This window comes from Clinocottus analis, unplaced genomic scaffold (genome assembly GCF_023055335.1).
Source record: "Clinocottus analis isolate CAN_PGR_092001 unplaced genomic scaffold, fCliAna1.0.p SCAF_23, whole genome shotgun sequence".
Taxonomy (NCBI): Eukaryota; Metazoa; Chordata; class Actinopteri; order Perciformes; family Cottidae; genus Clinocottus; species Clinocottus analis.
The window spans coordinates 2,344,428-2,360,000 of NW_027175965.1; the positions used below are offsets into that span (position 1 = coordinate 2,344,428).

The 15,573-nt window shown below is 44.5% G+C and overlaps 1 protein-coding gene across 1 annotated transcript in view; it reads left to right on the forward strand.

Moving 5' to 3' along the window:
• The window catches only part of zc3h3 (zinc finger CCCH-type containing 3), a 48,150-nt gene that overhangs the window by 347 nt on the left and 32,230 nt on the right, over positions 1-15,573 (forward strand). The window contains exons 2-3 of the mRNA XM_068590076.1: positions 612-2,049; positions 2,826-2,977. Of these exons, the coding sequence (XP_068446177.1) occupies positions 612-2,049; positions 2,826-2,977 (1,590 nt within the window). The remainder of the gene's footprint in view (positions 1-611; positions 2,050-2,825; positions 2,978-15,573) is intronic.

A 15,573-nucleotide genomic window follows, 5' to 3' on the forward strand; every position in this document is an offset into this window, starting at 1 on the left:
ATCGGACGTCAGCTTAATGTACTGCATTTAGATATACATAGTGGTAGTTTGGTCATATATTATATTCAATGTTCATTGTAAGTGAATAACTAGGTCCCTTGTTATGCAGTCAACAGGTTAGTTTAGCTCAGTTAACAAATTAAGGCTAACATAGTTCTTGATTACATTTGGTGGTATTTAGCTGGCGCTGTATGCCATGGTATTGAGTAGACGGCATTAGTGGGTGACAAGGAAAAGGTAAAAGTGGAACCAACAATCCGCCAAAACGGCTTCGTTTTTATTTCATAATTGATAAATAGCTTTAGATGTATATTCATAGCATTCCTTTCATCTTATTAAAACTAAATTCCTCTTAAGCAAAGTGAGAACTAGGTTTTGTCCTCTGACATGGTTTACATGGTTTGTGTGTCATATTCTCGTGTATCACCAGTGATGCGATTGTGCAACTACATAACTCCTATTTTCAAATTCCCAAATCTCATCAATGAACATTAGAGTGAGAACTAGGTTTTGTCCACTGACATGGTTTACATGGTTTGTGTGTCCTTATTCTCGTGTATTACCTATGATGCGATTGTGCAACTACATAACTCCCATTTTCAAATTTCCAGATCTCATCAATGAACATAAGAGTGTCCATGGCGACACGCCGTTTGCAAGAGATGAGCCGAGGCAACCAGAAGCTCCAACGTCAGGCAGAGGCAGAGGCAGAGGTCACAAAGCATCTGTTGTCCATCCACACAGCTCCAGAGGGGGCCTGTATGCTCCTCAGAGCCGTGGAAGTTGGAGGAAGACCTACTCGCTGAGCAACAAGAACCCCCAGCCATCTGTTGGGCGTCCTTCAGCTTCGACTTTCTCTACTGTACATCAGTCCAGTTCCCATAGTGTGTCTCACAGCGTCTCACTGCCCACCACTGCCCAGCCACTGCCTCAACAAAAAGATGAGCGACATATAAAAAGCACCACAGAGGGAGTTGCAACTGAGAAAAAAAACATGGATACTCTTCGAAAAACAGGAGCAACTGTGTCTCGATATGAATATGTAATAGGAGAGTCGAGATCAACAGGCACAAGTGAGCAAAATGAAACAATGCACAGACAGACTCAAGATCTGCAGCAGAAGACTGAAAGCAGGCGTGCAGTTCTGCCAGAAAAGAAAGTAAGGAATTCTTTAGAAGTGCTGTCCTCAGTTAAGGCCAACACCTCGACTAGTGTGCAGAGCGTCCCTCAAGTGCGGATCAAACCTACTATGGCATGCCAAACCAGCAGCACTGAGACCAAACCAACTATTAGCAAGACAACTCCGGCAGTTCCTAATGCTAACACAATACCACCTCTCGCTGCTCTGCCTGATGTGTCAAAGCATTCAATCGACCTCGTATCTCACACCAGCCAAGGCCAAGTCAATGCCTCCTTTTTGAAGAAGTCAAAGTTCACTTGGATAAAGAGCCAGAACGTGAGAGGAGTGGGGCTAAAACAAGCCAGCTCCATTTCCTCTCCTACGGGCAAAGCTTTGACTGTTGCCTCAACTACCGTCTCAAAAGCTGGAGTCGCCAGTGGAAGCTCCCCCTCATTCACAGCGAAGAGAACGCCGAGCAAGAAGTTGCCTCGAAAGCTAAACTTACTCAATGTACCCCCGAAGACCTCCAAGTACAGATGGGTCTCCATCTCCGCTGGAGCCCAAGCTAAAATGCCTCGAAAGTTCATATCGCCAAAAGCCCTGGCTCTTGCCCAAAAAGCTCTGGAGAAGGGAGAGGTTAACAAGAAGCTAAGAACAGAAGATAAGACAAAAAAGGGAGTCGCGGGTTCCTCTGTCAGCTCCTCGCCGATTAGCCGTTACCGCTGGAAGGCTGGAGGTCAGAGTACCTCTGGAGCAGCGGCAGGAGGGGCAACCGTGGCCCGTCGTCGATCTGCCTTCCACTGGACGTCAGAAAGAAGTTCCTTGTCTGGAACTCAACGTTTCCAACGTACCCACCTGATGCCATCCTCCTCTCCTTCTGGGTTCAAGCTCCGAAGCAGGATGAAAATCATTAGGAAGTCTGCTACCAGGTAAGTTTTGGAAACCTGGACATGATCTGCTTTACTGTCCTCTCGGTCTATCTGTACTCTGACACCTCTTCCTTTTTTTTTTAAGTCTACCAGTTTGCTAGACGGTTGCAGCAAATGTGTGTGTTAAATAGAGCTTTCTGAATGTAATTAGCTAAATAGCAGCTTCTAGTGCAGGGGTGTCAAACTCATTTTAGTGAAGGGGCCACATGCTGCCCATTTTGATCTCAAGTGGGCCGGACCAGAAAAATCACAGCATAATAACGCATAATTAACGACAATGTTTCTCTATGTTTAAATCATCGGTGACGGTTTTTAGATGATGAACTCTAATTTAAGGTCTTTCAACAATTAACTAGAAACATATAGACCAAAAATTCAGACATCGCCCTCTATTTATCTGCCTGGGCTTTCCTCTGCGGATTTCCTTGCTTTGTGACACGTTGGTGGCGTCACTTTTCATGACGTGATCCATGCTTAACGACTTCCAACACAATAATATCAGTGCTCCCATCAGTTGCGACTGTGGATCAATGGTTTGCATGTCCGTCTTATAAGCAGAGGATTAGAGGTTTGAATCCTCTGCTGAAAGCTCTGCTAATTCTGTACTTAAAAAAAATAAATATATATTATTATTTTTTTTGATGGAACACCCTGGCGGGCTGGACTGGACCCCCTGGCGGGCCGGATTCGGCCCGCAGGCCGTATGTTTAACACCCCTGTTCTAATGTATTGCTCATTGTACCGTTTCTCCTTTGCTGTCTGTCCTGTGACCACAGTGGAAGTGGGTCAGAGGTGAAGTACTCCGCGCGGGGCCGGATGCCCAGCTCGAGCAGGAATCCCGTTGGAGCGAGAAGGACACCCACAAGGGAGCTTGTGTCTTTTGGCCGTCACAAGTTGAGGCGGCTCTCCCCCACCTCATCCAGGACAAGTAAGAAGCACACACTTCAGACTGTAGTCTATGGTGTTGCTCTGCTCAGTTCATGAAGAGCATTTATTCTCCACATTTCTTCTCTCACGAGATTAGCATGATGGGTTACTCCAAATGAGCTGTCAACTAAATGCTCATCTGTGGTAAATAACATCACACGGTCAAGAGGGAACGCATCTAATCTGGCTGGTGAAGTTACAACTGTGTTGTCTGCGATCTGATAGTATAAATTATGGAACCGTGTAGTTACTTCTGATGAATCTATTTTCAATACTCCTTCACCTCTTTCTCACTTGCAAGCATGTGGGTCTAAATTCTCACCCATTACTTAGTCCATAAGAATTACACCTTATGGCCATCTGGTGGTGCTGTGACAACTTGTTTTAACGATCCAAGAGGCATTCCAGTTCTTAAATCACAACCAAATTAGTCACAATTAATATATATGGTTAATCTGCCAAACGAGCAGGTTTGTTTTTTATGAAGTTAACACAGAATCATAAAAGTACTTTGTCTTTTAGTACACCACTATTTACACCGTTGCAATGATTCACACGGTCACTATGTCTGCTTGATTTGCCACAACAAATATGGCAAACATCCAATCAAACGGATGCTGTCCTCTTTTACCGTAGACTCTCTTCCACGCCAAACACGTTATGTTTTGTTCTCTGTTCTGTCGTTAAAACAAATAAAAATAAAAGTTTGTATTTAGCTCTTACCGCCTAAAGAAAACACAGACTTGCGAATGGGCTTTGGCATCCTCTCTCTCTGTCCATACATATATAAGATGTATTTGTTGCCACTTTGTTTTTCGGCCTCTTAAACATCATTGTCACACAAAGAGATTATTCTGTTAATTCTCACTTTGTTCGTAGCGTCATAGCTCATTGCTTTTTGTTGACTTCATTTTCTTCATTGTCTCCCTTTGGGTGCTTGTTGGCCAGTTCTGCTCAACCTGTGCCCCAATGTTATCGCATTCCTGCCTCTACTACGTACGAGAATATCATTTGCACTTTGCACTACTGCTTATTGTCGTAGAACATTGTTTTTTCTAGTTGATGTAAGGATAAGGGATAAGGATATATTTATTGTCATTGTAAAAAAAACATACATCGAAATTAAGTTGGCAGCAGAAAGTTAGGACAGCAGTACCATATAATGGTGATGGAAGAAGCCGCTCTAGGGGAAAAAACTGTTCCTCAGCCTGTTAGACCGGGTTTTAATGGTCCTGAATCGTCTTCCTCATGGCAGTGGAACAAACAGAGAGTGACCAGGGTGTGTGGTGTCTTTGTATATGTTGCTGGCTTTCTTCTAGAGGCGGCCAGCATACACAGTGTCCAGGTCCGGGAGATTAGCTCCCACAATCCTCTGTGCAGTTCTGACAACCCGGGCCAGGTCCTTCCTATTCTCTGCTGTGCAGCTGGAAAATCACACCGTTAAGAATGTAATACACATGCTGACCATTCAATAAACCTAAGATTTTAGTGTGACGCTGAAAGTTTTTTTTTTCCATTAAGAAACTTTTATTCTTTTATTTTTCCAGTGTGTGCACTGGTATGTTGTCTGAAATTGTTAGAAAGCGGCTCTGACAGCTGCTGTTATAGCTCTCTCCAGTAGAGGGCAGGAGCTCACATCCATGTCATCCTAGTAGGGGCTTTGTATTGCTGGCTGGTTGTCAGTATAGTGAAGCTTACAGGCACGCTCTAAGAGGAGGAGGAAGTGGGGGTTGGTGGCGGGGGGGGGTGAGGTTAATTGATTGCCCAATTCAGCCGTGATGGCGAACAAGTGCCGATAGCGGGTAATTTGCAGAGGTGGAGGCAGGCAGCGCCACTGCTATCAAGCCCTGGCACTGCTCTCCCTCCAGTAGATAAAAAGGAGCTAATGCATAATTATCCTTTTGCAAATTGGATTGTTTTAACGAACTGTAGAATATAGGCCTAACCTGATGGAAAGCAATTATTGTTTTCTTTTTTTTTTTACAGCCCCCCTTCCCTCTTCCTTCCCCCTTCTCCCTCCCTTCCTCCCTCCGTACTCTTGCCCCTCCACCCCTCCGGTCATTCTGCGTGTACCCTACACGCCTCATGCCCATCTTAGTGTAATCTCCCATACTCAATGAAGTCAGAAGACATTAGAAAAGCCATCACTATTAACATTAGGCTTTATTTGTCCCAATGGCTCTGCGTCCATCAGTCTGCCTCTCTTTTTCTGGTTCTTTAACTTTTTGTGTCCTTCCTTACACCACCTACATCCTCCTCTATTCCCTTTCCCCTTCATCGTTTCGTGCTTGTATCGTTTGGGGACCCTGTATGGCCCGCAGAGGGAACACAGGCGCCACTAATTAAGGACGGGGACTCCGAATGGGAGACACAGGAAAGGTGGAGCAGGGGTGAGCGCAAAGGAAGATGGAGTGAGGAAAGCTGCTTGTAGCCGTCTGTGCCTCCGATAAGAGCTGCTAATAAAGAGCAAATTGAATTACTAATGATGGGAAGCAAGAGTCCCTATAGATGAGCCCGTTAAAAAAAACAACCTTATGACCACTCACACATGCATGATAATACGCTCGCAAACAATGTTTCTTAATTTCCTCCCGAATGGCCGGCTCGAGCCTCTCCTCTGGGTACGGGGGTTTCCTGAGGTGCTCGGTTATCTGTGGTTTAATTTAAAGCGGGCATAAACCTAAGTAAGCAGTTAGGTCTGTAATGAATCCAGAGGTGGGTGTGAATTAATACATCTGTGCTCGCAGAGTGTGCACAGAGACAGCCACCTAGCCCAGATAATCTAATAAAGCAGATAAATGTCAGGAGTGGACGGAACACGGAGAGCAAGAGTGCTGAGCCGTGCGCCTTCAAGACCCATGTGACGGGCTTCCAGAGCGTTTTTTAGGTCTCTATCTCGCTCTGGTTTTCTCTCCCCCCCCCCTCACCATCTCTCATGCAGTCTTATTTTTCTTTTTTTTTTCTCTGTGGCTGTCGTCGCCCTTCTGCTAATATGCCTTGTGACTTTTTAAGCCCAGCACCGCGAATCACTTTGCAGACTGCAGCCAATTTCTGCATAATCTTGTTCTTGGTCTGAAGGGAAATGTCATGTGAGTTCATCTGACTGTAAAAATTGCTTTCTGGAGAAAAAACACAATCTTAAGAGTTATTAAACCATCATACACTCTTTTATTTACTAGATGGGATATTGTTTCTCATTAATTTGCTCAATTGTTTAATCAACTAATTATTTCAACTCTGCAGGGACTAGTAGCTCCTGAAGGAAAGTCTGCCCATTTCCTCTTCTCAAAAAGACACAGTTGTGCAAAAGTTGTTAGCGTTCCGATGGCAGTCATTGTACATGAAGGTTAAATGGAAATGTTGCTCATTATCGTCCAGTAAAAAAAAATGTTTTGGAAATACATTTCACATTCATCTTTGTTTGAAAGTCCACATCCGTGGTTAATGATGGTGCTATTGATTGAATAAGTGCAGGAGACATTCCTGGTAGAGGTATCATGAATGGTGTAATTTAACTGTTTACATCGCGACTGTCGAGGTTGTCCAGGGTGAAATCATGTTGTATTGGAGTTGTAAAATCCTGTGTTTAGTTTGGTCTCCCATGCAACTTAAAACTAGTTGGTAGCTTTAATAAAAAATAGCGTTTTTGTCACATTTTGTCAAACTGTTACTATAGCCTGACAGAAGTACATAAGATAGATAAAAACATGTTCTTTTTTCTCCCCCAAGTGCTTCTAATGGCACTTGCAAGATTCCAATGCTCCCCTAGGAAGCGACCTAAGACTACCTTGAACTACCTTGAATGCTGTCAATCACTGCGCATAAGCTCCGATCAAACAGCCAAACTAGGCAGCGCTGATCAAACATGGATCCAGACACAGTTACTGTATTGCCAATTTCTCGCCTCAAATGTTTTCAGATGCACATTTTACCCTTTTGTAACCTCTCCGCTGTAAATTGAGAGGGTTTTCTGTGGGCGGTTGACTCTTGCAAAGGCCATTCGGAGCTCTAGAGGGAGGCAGAGGGACCAGTCTTGCGTACCACTTGTCAGGATAATGTTACATTTTGAGCACGTGTGACAAAGAGTTATGTTCCATAAAGTGACCAGCTGTGGCTGTAAAACAGGCCTCTTCTCAGGTACCTGCAGCAACATGCCGTCACCAATTCAAACCCCCAAGATCTTTTTTTTCCAAACTAAACTCTTCTCTTATTTCTCCTGAGTTATGTATTTAGAAGTGGATGTATCCATTGGCTACTCTAGTTTTACTGCTGGGCTCTTACCCTGTTTGTGTAAGTCATAAAACACACGCGCACACGCACACTTGTCAGATTGTTTGTGTGCAGTAGTAGGAGTGGCTCTCTTACAGTGGCAGCGTACCAACATGCTGACCCCTCCTCTGCCCCCCGTTCCCTCATCCCCCACCAGCCCCCCCAAACCCAATACCTTGGAGCCCATTACCACCACAGACTAATCCCCCTGCTCCTTCAGGGATCCTGTTACCGTTTCTACAGTGATCCCATTTATTTCACCCATAAATCATGTGTGCTGCTCTGCATCGAGGTCCGGCTCACTCTGACCTTTTCCCACTTACTCCAGTGATCTGCATGCCATGTACCAGCTACTGTATGTACGCTGCATGCAAACACAGACGAAACTTCCGTGTTGCAGAAATCCTGCCGATTGCAGGTTTTTTCTAAATAAACGAGGGCACCGATGTCGAGGGCGTTTTGACGTGTGTCAAAACCCACTCGTCAATGCTTCTCAAAGTTGTTGTGCTAGTTGTTGTGTGCGCACTCATCAGGGTAAACCTATTATACAGCATTGATGCACTGAAAGGCTTCAGAAAAAAGAAAAAAAAAACATGCGCTGACTTCTGGCGTATTTTATTTTAAAAGTTTACCCTCCATTATCTAAAAATGTAGTTCAGGTCCTACCCATGACATTTGTGAAATTAGTGGTAGAGAAGTGATGGTTTACTCCGACCTTTTCATTCTGAGACTTTGAGACGTAAAAGGAAAATTTAACAACATGAAAACTGTAACGGCTCATTTAGATGAACGTTAGATGTGCCTTGCTGCGGCAAGGTGCATCTATAAAGCGTATTTCAGTTGATGTGCAAAGCGAATCACCTCGTCTTTTGGACTGCACTAAAGCCCAGTCTGTCCTTTTTTGACTTCAGCTTGGCGCGACGTACGCGCGTTTATTTTTGTTTGTTTCTTTGCATCACTCTCTGGTTCACACTTACTCCAGTTTCTCCCACTTTTCCTTCACACTGCGCTCCCCTCTCTCGCACGCACGCACGCACGCACACACACGCGCACACGCGCACACGCACAGAAGCAGCTTATAGAGAGGACCTTTGGACATTAACTCACTGTCTGTTTGGACATCTCGGCACACAGCTGGTGTTGCTATGTGCATACTGGAAGCGGCACTCTATATCTAATGTGTGTGTATGATAAGCTTTCTCAGAACTTTTTATTGGTCAAATGATTTTAATAGTTTGTTTGTCAGTGTTTGTAGTATATATATGAGTGTGTGTGTGTCTGTGTGTTTGTTGGTGACATGTTTGATTCTCCTATCAGCTGCTTTCCTGCATACCGTTCTCTGAATGCCATTCTCTAGTGCTCTCTTAGTATTATCAGTTGGATGACACACACACACACATTTGCACTGTCTGGACCTTAACCTAATGGCCACACACATACGCACACACACACTTGCACACAATCACGCACACACTGGCATTCTGCTCATTCCTCTGCACTTTCTCAGGCTCTCTGTGTCAAACAGGTGGACCCCTGTCCTCTCTCTCTCTGTCTGTGTCTCAGTCTGTGGCCTTCGTTCTCCTCCTTTCTCTTCATATCTGTCACCATTTGTCTCTCTCACACACACCCACACGCTCTGCAGGACACCCACACACATTCATCGAATCCCGCTTCCAGAATTAGCCCATTACCATAATGATTAGGGATACACAGAGTAGGAGTGGTCCAAATGTGTTTGATTGTTTTTCTGTGTGTTTCATCATTTAAGTCAGGGGGAGGGGGGCGAGTATACCTCCAACTGTTGCATGCGTTTATCTTAGTGCCTGCTATAAACGGTATAGCTATTCGGTTGCGTAAATAATTCAGTTTCTCATGTTCGACGGTGTCTTGTGCAAGACGGGCTCAGTATAGCTCTCCCCCACGGTGCACGGTAACATTTGGCATTTTGATTAACCTCTAAGGACCCGGGGAGGCCAGTGATCAGAGCCCTGTACCTACAGTATGTGCACATGAGTAACTCGTACCCATCTGTGTTGTGAGACCCCTTCCTCCCACCACACACTCTCATCAAACTGTCAACTGGCCATAATTAAAGGCCGGACTCATTTAAGATCTCGTAGGCCCTCGAGGACAAGTGGAGACTTGTGAGCGCACGAAACCTTGGTCAAATTACTTTTTATGTTTTTTAAAAAAATAAAAAAAAATTGGATGGAAATAGTTCTTGATGTTGCAACAGTCCTCTGTGTTGTTTTGCTCAGCTCAGAGTGCAATTTGCCATTGAGTGTTTTTATCCTATGTATCTATGGGGAGGGGGGGGGGGGGGGGCGGCGGCGATGGAGTTAGCAGCATGTGTTGAAATGTGTTATCAATACTATTGACGCCATAAACTTTAGTCTGAGATGACTGTGCCTCCTACCCAGTTAAGGAGGTAAATGTTTTCTTGGTATCCATAGGAGTGGCCCGTGTGCCAGGCTGTCTGAATAAATCAGAAACCTAACAGCACGCAGGCAGAGCCTTACTAATCATTTGAGAACACATGACTGGCAACGCCGGTGTCTTTGATTGGTTAATGGCTTGGCCGGGGTTGAGGGGTGTTGCCGACTTTTAGCTTTAGGGATATGAATCCTGCCGATAGTAAAACTTTCCAGGATTTAATTAAGACTCCTTGATGTCGTCTTCTGCCTACAGACTGCAGTGTGCCATTTATTTTAAAGTCATTAAAGTTTCCAATGCTCTAAACTCAACATCGGAATCAAATTATCGCATTAATCTGTAATGCACGTCGGTCCTTTTGGACTTGTCCCCTTATAAAGCATGTGTGTGTTCTTATAACAGGGCGGGGAAAAGTTAAAGAGGCCATTAGGAGCAACTCCATAAATCTTCACCCTTTGTCAGCTGGAGAGCAGGCTGGTAGAGCTGCCCAGCCCTTCACCCTGCCGTACTCCCGACCCCGTGAGGGGAACCCTATCTCCCCTCTGCCCATATGTCTGCACTGACGTGTTACCATAATAATCATTGGGGGTTTGCCGTTTACGTGGGAAGACGAGCAAAGAGCCTGTGGAGCGCCTGGCATGTTAATTATGTCGCACGCACATGGACACATGGACACATGGGAGTGAAGGGATTGTATGACGGGGGGAGGGAGGGAGCCATTATGACCAAAGCGGGGTTATCTGGGCACTGGGCATTGCTGTTGACATGATGGGTGGTTTATGATTTCAGGATCTTGTTGGGGATTTCTAGGAGGTTTATAAATTGCTTTTGTTTAATTGCGTAACACAATCTTTTTTAAAGGGTTTAACTTAAGGACCTCTACATCAGCCTTACAGAGTCGAGCTGCGGATTCGTCTAAATCATTCGTCAGACCGTTCTTTTGCATGGAGCGCTCATTTCAGCTGCCTAATGGGACACTTGTGGACAGATTTTAAAGCCTGTAGGAAAACTCAATTAACAAATATCCCTTCTCACTTACATTCTCCCTCTGAGCGACGGCTGACCGGCATGAACGCACACTTGTGGCGGGTTTGGTTTCATCACATTGGGGTTTTGGGAACCACATAGTTTTTGGTTGTCTTTATCGCTGGTTTGAAGAGGCCAGAGCTCAGTTTGAGGGGGAAACAGGTGACGTCATCTCTTTTGTTGTTATACCGCTGTCAACCCAGTGTCACCAAACCAACACCCACACACAGCCCTAATGAAGATCAGCTGATTGTCCTGAGAGTTTCTTACCTAAGGAAGTTTTTCTCCATGCTTTGATTTCATGATTAGTTTGTCATGGGTATGTAATGTCATGAACACTTTAAACCATGCTTTTAAAGGTTTTAAAAGGGAAAAACCATGGAGCCAATAATGGCTGCAATTTTCCATCCCTGTTGCTCTTTGTCAGCAGAAACCTTTTACTTGCCAACAACTATTGCCGACACCTGTTTTCATCTGATTGGTCGCCAGAATTCTTTTTTTTTTTTACTCTGAGTTAAATATTCATCAACATTGAGAACTCGAGCAAGTCGGGTAATAAAATAACACTACAAGCAGAATGCTAAATGCTTCCAATCTTTTACGTCCCCTCTAATAATAGTGTGTATATACTAACTGCTATAAAATAAAGTTTAGACAACGTTTAGCTCTCAAATGAGGATGAAATGTTATGTTAATGCATCACCCATCATCTTCTGTCTCTGCCACAACTCTAATGTGATCCTCTTTACTTTGTAGACACAATCTTGATAAATGTTCTTGAAACAGGTTGTGTGTGCTTGTGCGCGCACTGCAGATGTCACACTGGCCACACACACACACCGAGAGAGAACACAAACTATTCCCAATACTTTCTACACTTTTCTCACTCCACTCTTCCTCTTCCTGGTCCTGTGTCTGCAGTCACATTTCTCTGATTGCTCGCCCACGCCATCACTCTACTACCGTTCTTCCTCCCGGTCCATTGGGAATAAACGTATTCCCCTAATTAATGTCTTGGCTGCAAGTCTCGGTATGCTGGTGGAGCCAAGTCGGGGCCAAGACCCATATTCCTGTAATGCTAGTGAATTTTCTGTGTTCATGTGAACTGATCATCCCTCCTAGTGCAGTACTCGGGTTTTATGACCGTAAGCTCTTATCGTTTTTATCTCTGTCTTTCCGTCTATCTCCATCTTTCTGTCCCACTTTCCACTTGGCTCTCCATCCGCACTCCAGAGCCAGGCTCGAGGTCCAGGTCTCAGGCTGAGGAGAAACCTGACCCTTTATCTTCTTGGCTTTCTTTTTTTCTTTTTTTTTTTTTTTGCCATTCCAACTTTCCATTTCAGTCATACCGGCCTGGACACCCGAACCCCCCCAAGTCTATTCTGGTCTTGTTGAGTTATTCACTGACCCTCTACTATCCCCCCACCACCACCACCACACCGGCCCCTTCTACTCCTTTTCCTTCCATCTAAGTACCTCCTGTTCTTTCTCTCCTTTACGTCTTTGTCCCTCCCATGGGGAAACTTCAGTTTTGTCCTCTCACTCAGCCCCTCCTGGTATTTGTGCCTCCAGCCACGATTGGCATGCAAACCTCTGAGCTTGATTCCCAGACTTTCCCTTATGCCCCTGACCTCCCTATAGGGTAAGCTTCTTAAGCCCACCATAACCTGTGTGTGGGTGTGTGGGTGTGGGTGGTGTGTGTGTGCCCGCCCGCCCCAGATTTAACCATTAAGAAAGATGTTGTCAGTCTCTGCTGAAGAATCTGCTCCAGATTTTTCAGCAGAGACACGATGGACAGGTGTAAACCAAATAATTGGTCCTGTCGGCTGCTCTATTTTCTCCCTCTGCTAAAATGATCATTCCAGTTAATTACAACTTGCTTTTTTGTTGTAGTTTGAAGCCAGCAACCTGTGGATTGTGTAGTGTTGCATCAAGCACACAAATAAATTATAAGGATAATGCAGTTGATATTGCAAACCAACAGGAGATGGTAATTCTAGTTTGTTTTAATATCGGGCTTCACTTCTGGATCTGTTTTTATTCATTGAGCTTTGAGCCTTTTTTATAAAATAATATGTAGTGCTGCAGCTTTCAATTATTTTCAATTTCTGGTAAAAAAAAATAAAAAATGCAGATAACGATTGTTTAAAGAACTGTAAATATTTTCAGTTTATTATCACATAAGCCATTTAAAAGCAGCAGATGTTCACAAATAAGAAGTTGAAACACAGGTCATGTGTACAATTTTCCTTGAAAAAGGACCATATAATAACGTTTCATCTTCATTTTGTATTGGGCAAATGAAGATGGTGAACTCCCTCACACTATTAAAAAAGCAACGTTTGACTATAGACACAAGAGCTTAGACAACAAAATTTGCTATTTTGGTAACAACGGCCACTTTAAAGGGTACTTTTCCCATCTGGTTCACTCCTCAGACATTTTAACAATCAGACAATCACAGGTGTTAAGCACATCCCCCGGAAATCCAAAAGTTGAAAATAAATTCTGGTTGCACAGTTTTCCTGTGTGGGTTACTACCCACATTTTGGGGTTGTTGCCTTGTTTCTACTCAAAATACAGTGATGTAGATAATGTGGATAAACCGAATGCATCTACGTATCACTCCGGTCCTAAAAGAGCTCCCCTCCCCGCTCTACAAAGCCCTTCACCAACTGCCACATTGGCCGAAACTCTGAAAATATGATCCAAGTTGCAATAAAGTGGAATTTCTCCATTTCACTCATCCGCTTCTGCCTCCCTCACAACTCCCCCTCCATCCAGCCTCCCACCCGCTCCCCCTCACCCCCTTCACACCAACAGTGTTTTCATGTTCTCCTGTTCTTCCACAGGGCCTCGGTTGTGTTTTTGTATTTAATAATGGATGATTATTTGTGTTTGTCAGTCAGCACGCTCTTGTTAAAGGGCTTTAAGATAACTGCTAATTCCAGCAGGGCTGTATTGATTAGCTGCGCTGGGTGTGGATTGTTTTATAGCCGGAGAAGAGCTCTGCATCTCTCTCTCTCTCTCTCTCTCTCTCTCTCTCTCTCTCTCTCTCTCTCTCTCTCTCTCTCTCTCTCTCTCTCTCTCTCTCTCTCTCTCTCTCTCTCTCTCTCTCTCTCTCTCGCTGGTTGAATAATTAATGCTTAACCTATTTAATTAGTGAGATTTGCTCTGAACAGAAGCAGAGTAATTGAGTCCTCGACTCTGTGTGAGGTTGAGGGGGGGAAGTGTGTGTTTGTCTGTGTGTATCCGCCACACGTACCGCGATCGCCGCGTGACGTGGCTCACTTCATCGCGCTCCTTCCATGGAAGCGGCCCCTGTGATTTACAGTGGCACCGTGGCTTCGACGGGACTGTCAGTAAGTTCACATTAGCGCCATCGGCATCCGCCGGTAGCAGAGGTGTGACCGTTTTGGTATGGCAACTCCAGTGCTGGAAGCTGTGGTTCTTTCCAGCAGTGGTCATGCCAGCGGGGGGCTGGGTGGTTAGGGTTTGGAGAGGAGGGGGGGCGGGGGTATGCAGCAATAGGTGGAGAGCTCAGACTGTGAGCTCTTGTGATATTATTTACTGTTACCAAAGGCCAAAATGGATTTGTTGTTCATCTTTGATGTTGTAATTGAGGCTCAACACTTTGACCCTGCATTCTGATCGAATGTTCTGGCAGATGAATGTTCCAGGAGTCACACTGCTCTGGCGGGACGATGGCTACTGTTTTTTTTATTTCTTTGAGATGCTAACATTTTCAATCGAGCACAGCGAGACGGTAATCAAATATGTGCCCCTGTACTACATTCACAACTTAAAGCTGATGCAAATGTGTCTGCAGGCACCAAAATGCTGTTGTTTTATAGGTTCAGAAAACAATATTCGCTCGTAAATGTGGAAATTCAAGGCTGACAGTTTTGCGGGTGACTTCTTCAAATGACTTGTCTTAGTCCAGCCAACTGTCCAAATACCGTTGATATTGAATTTACAATGTTTTAAATCAGAGTAAAGCACCGCCACCTCACAGCAAGATGGTTCTGGGTTGAAACCCAATAATGAATCACTTTTAATTGATTTTGATTAAAAATTTTGACAATTAATTTTATTATTGGGTTAATCAAATAATTATTTCAGCAAAACGAACATCGGTAAATATGATAACTGGATGATGTCTTGATGATTAGTTGGTCTGCTCCTAATTTAAAGTCTGGCCAGTGGTGGGGTATCAGTGGTCAGCTGGCAGTGATAATGATTTGACTCCAATCCCACATTGAGCACCAGCAGGCCGCATCACTGAGCTCAGAGAATGCTGTAGGTCTCGATTCCATCCTGTCTTCTTGGTTAGGGCAGGGTCAGTACTATTTATATTCACCACTGAGAGGATGTTCAGATTCTAGACTCACAAACACACCACACACATTTAAAACATGCACCTGCAAATGTACGCACACATGCATCGGCACCAGTGGCTCCCACTGCTGCATTCCTGCCAGTGAGCTGCAGAGGGGGCTCTGCACATGTTTACTGCTGGCTCAGCAACCTGAGCAACTGGTGAGCTCCTGCCCCTGTGCACTGTTCTTTTGATAAGCATGAACATTTTTCCAAAGATGTATGTGACAGTGAAGCCGATATATTTACTTACATTCTATGATTACATGCGGGTTCACCACATTGTGCGTCCACAGTACGTCGGTGGACCGCATAGCTGAGGGAACTAACAACAAATGGCTGTTTTGATCGTACTTCATGCTTGCTACCCCAAGAAGTTGTACGGCTACTTGCAATTTCTGCAAAGCCAATGTTTCCAGAAGGGCCACTAGCACCGCGAAGTATAACAAAACCTACTTAATTAAAGAACCTCCAGTCGAAAACGCAGAAGAA